This window comes from Etheostoma spectabile, chromosome 24, assembly GCF_008692095.1.
Source record: "Etheostoma spectabile isolate EspeVRDwgs_2016 chromosome 24, UIUC_Espe_1.0, whole genome shotgun sequence".
NCBI lineage: Eukaryota > Metazoa > Chordata > Actinopteri > Perciformes > Percidae > Etheostoma > Etheostoma spectabile.
Genome location: NC_045756.1, coordinates 695658 through 698157, shown reverse-complemented (window position 1 = coordinate 698157; position 2500 = coordinate 695658). Strand labels below are relative to the sequence as shown.

The following is a 2500-nucleotide window of genomic DNA, read 5'->3' as shown; positions in this document are numbered from 1 at the left end:
ATAGTAACCTGTCTCTCTGACCCTATCAGCACGCCCTGTCCTGGGCCAGAGACAGACAGACAGAGACAGTGACCTATAGTACATACCTGTCTCTCTGACCCATCAGCACGCCCTGTCCGGCCAGAGACAGACAGACAGACACAGTGACCTATAGTAACCTGTCTCTCTGACCCCATCAGCACGCCCTGTCTGGGCCGTAGAGACAGACACAGTGACCTATAGTAACCTGTCTCTCTGACCCTATCAGCACGCCCTGTCCTGGGCCAGAGACAGACAGACAGTGACCTATAGTAACCTGTCTCTCTGACCCTATCAGCACGCCCTGTCCTGGGCCAGAGACAGACAGACAGTGACCTATAGTAACCTGTCTCTCTGACCCATCAGCACGCCCTGTCCTGGGCCCGAGCGCCGGCCGCCTGTCTCAACTTCAACTGTCTGCTCATCCTGCTGCCGGTGTGCCGAAACCTGCTGTCCTTCCTCCGGGGGACCATCCAGGTATCGTCCCCAAAAAACACCACAACTGCACCAATCCAAGGGTCTCATGAGGAATCCATTTTGTATTTCTAACTGTCAGAGGACAGGTGTGAGTTGTGTGTCTGTCTGTGTGTGTGTGTGTCTTCAGTGCTGCAGCCGCACGGCCGCCCGTCAGCTGGATCGAAACCTCACCTTCCACAAACTGGTGGCGTACATGATCGCCTTCCACACAGGTAGTGCTACTACTAACGAGGAGCTATGATAATAACCAATGATCAACATCATAAGTTATTAAATAAAATTGTTAAATATGATGACAAAAATATCAGGTTATATCAGGTTTTTCTTCACTGATTGGAAGGAAGTTGTATGACAAAAACATGAAATATGGTAATTTTGTTAAGTAACTACTATCAAAAATGCATCAAATTAATCTATAAAACATCAATACACACACACAAACACACACACACACACACACACACACACACACACACACACACACACACACACAACTACTGAGGAGCTTAGCAGGTGTTATAATGATCAATATCATAATATGTTATTAAAATAAATAATTAACAAAAAAAACCACAATATCAGGTTTTTCTTCATTGGTTGGGAGCAAGTTGTTATGACAAAAACATGAAATATGTTAAGTAACTAATATCAAAAATACATAAAACTAATCTGTAAATCAATAGAGACACACACACACACACACACACACACACACACACACACACACACACACACACATCACGAAGAGACAACGACAACACACACACACACAACAAACAGCACACATTATGGGATCTTACAAACAAAAAAGGGCACAAATAACTTTTTCAGTTATTAAAATATATCAATATGATGACAAAAAAAACACAATCGGTTTTTCCGTTCTTCATTGATAAAAGGAAGTATATGACAAACATGAAATATGATTATTATTGTTTAAGTAACTATATAAAAATGCATAAAAAGTCACAACACACACACACACGACACACACACACACACACACACACACACACACACACACACACACACACACACACACACACACCCCACACACAACTACTTCGGATCTTAGGCTTAAACACAAAAAGTCAACAAATAACCTTTACCAGTTTAAAACATGAAATATGTTAATTATGTTAAGTGACTACTATCAAAAATCCGTTGGACTCTATAAATCATCAATATATGTCTTTATATCACAATATCCTGTGACAATCCTGTGATTTATGTGGTCAAAACACGCTAAAATAATAACTTCCCATCCCTTAGTCATATCTAACTGTGAGTTATGAGCATTTTGACTGTTTAAAATCCCGTTTTTCACCATTTCACACCGAATCTCTCCTTTCTCGCCCTCTCGTAGCCGTGCACATCGGCGCCCATTTGTTTAATTTTGAGTTCTTCATGGACGCCCAGCTGGACCGAAACAGCAGCCTCCTGCCCTTCGTCCTGTCTGAGATCGGCACCGGGGACAACGCGTCCTTCCTGAACCCCATCAGGACCAACGAGACGGTGCGTTGTGGTAACATTTCACGCTTTTAGTTGCTCAAATCTGTGAAATCCCCTTCTGCTCAACGGCCAAATTTGGTGTAAATGAGAAAAAATAAAGCATTACTTCATCTGACAGACTTCCTCTTTGGAGGTGTTTTGTCATTTAAAAAAAAAAAACAACCTTCCTTTTTTAGAGTATTTGGGTTTAAAATGCATTTGTTTAAAAGCTTTGACACAAGAAAAGGAGAGTTGGATCTTCTAAAGACAAAATACGCAGAAATCTCGTCGCCTCGTGGAGGGAAATATAAACAAATAAATCAATAAATGCACCGTTTTAAGCCCACTAAAGTTAGGTGAGGATGAGATATCTGAGGACACCACATGATAAACCCACACAACACACACACCACACCACCCACCACACACACACACACACACACACACACACAACACACACACACCCACACCACAACACAACCACACACACACACACACACGGGGGAGAGAGAAG

General features: G+C 42.3%; 1 protein-coding gene across 2 annotated transcripts in view; it reads left to right on the top strand.

Moving 5' to 3' along the window:
- cybb (cytochrome b-245, beta polypeptide (chronic granulomatous disease)) overlaps positions 1 to 2500 on the top strand; it is a 21139-nt gene that overhangs the window by 7226 nt on the left and 11413 nt on the right. For both annotated transcript variants that reach the window (XM_032505960.1, XM_032505959.1), the window contains exons 4-6: positions 385 to 495; positions 623 to 707; positions 1862 to 2010. In XM_032505960.1, the coding sequence (XP_032361851.1) occupies positions 385 to 495; positions 623 to 707; positions 1862 to 2010 (345 nt within the window). The remainder of the gene's footprint in view (positions 1 to 384; positions 496 to 622; positions 708 to 1861; positions 2011 to 2500) is intronic.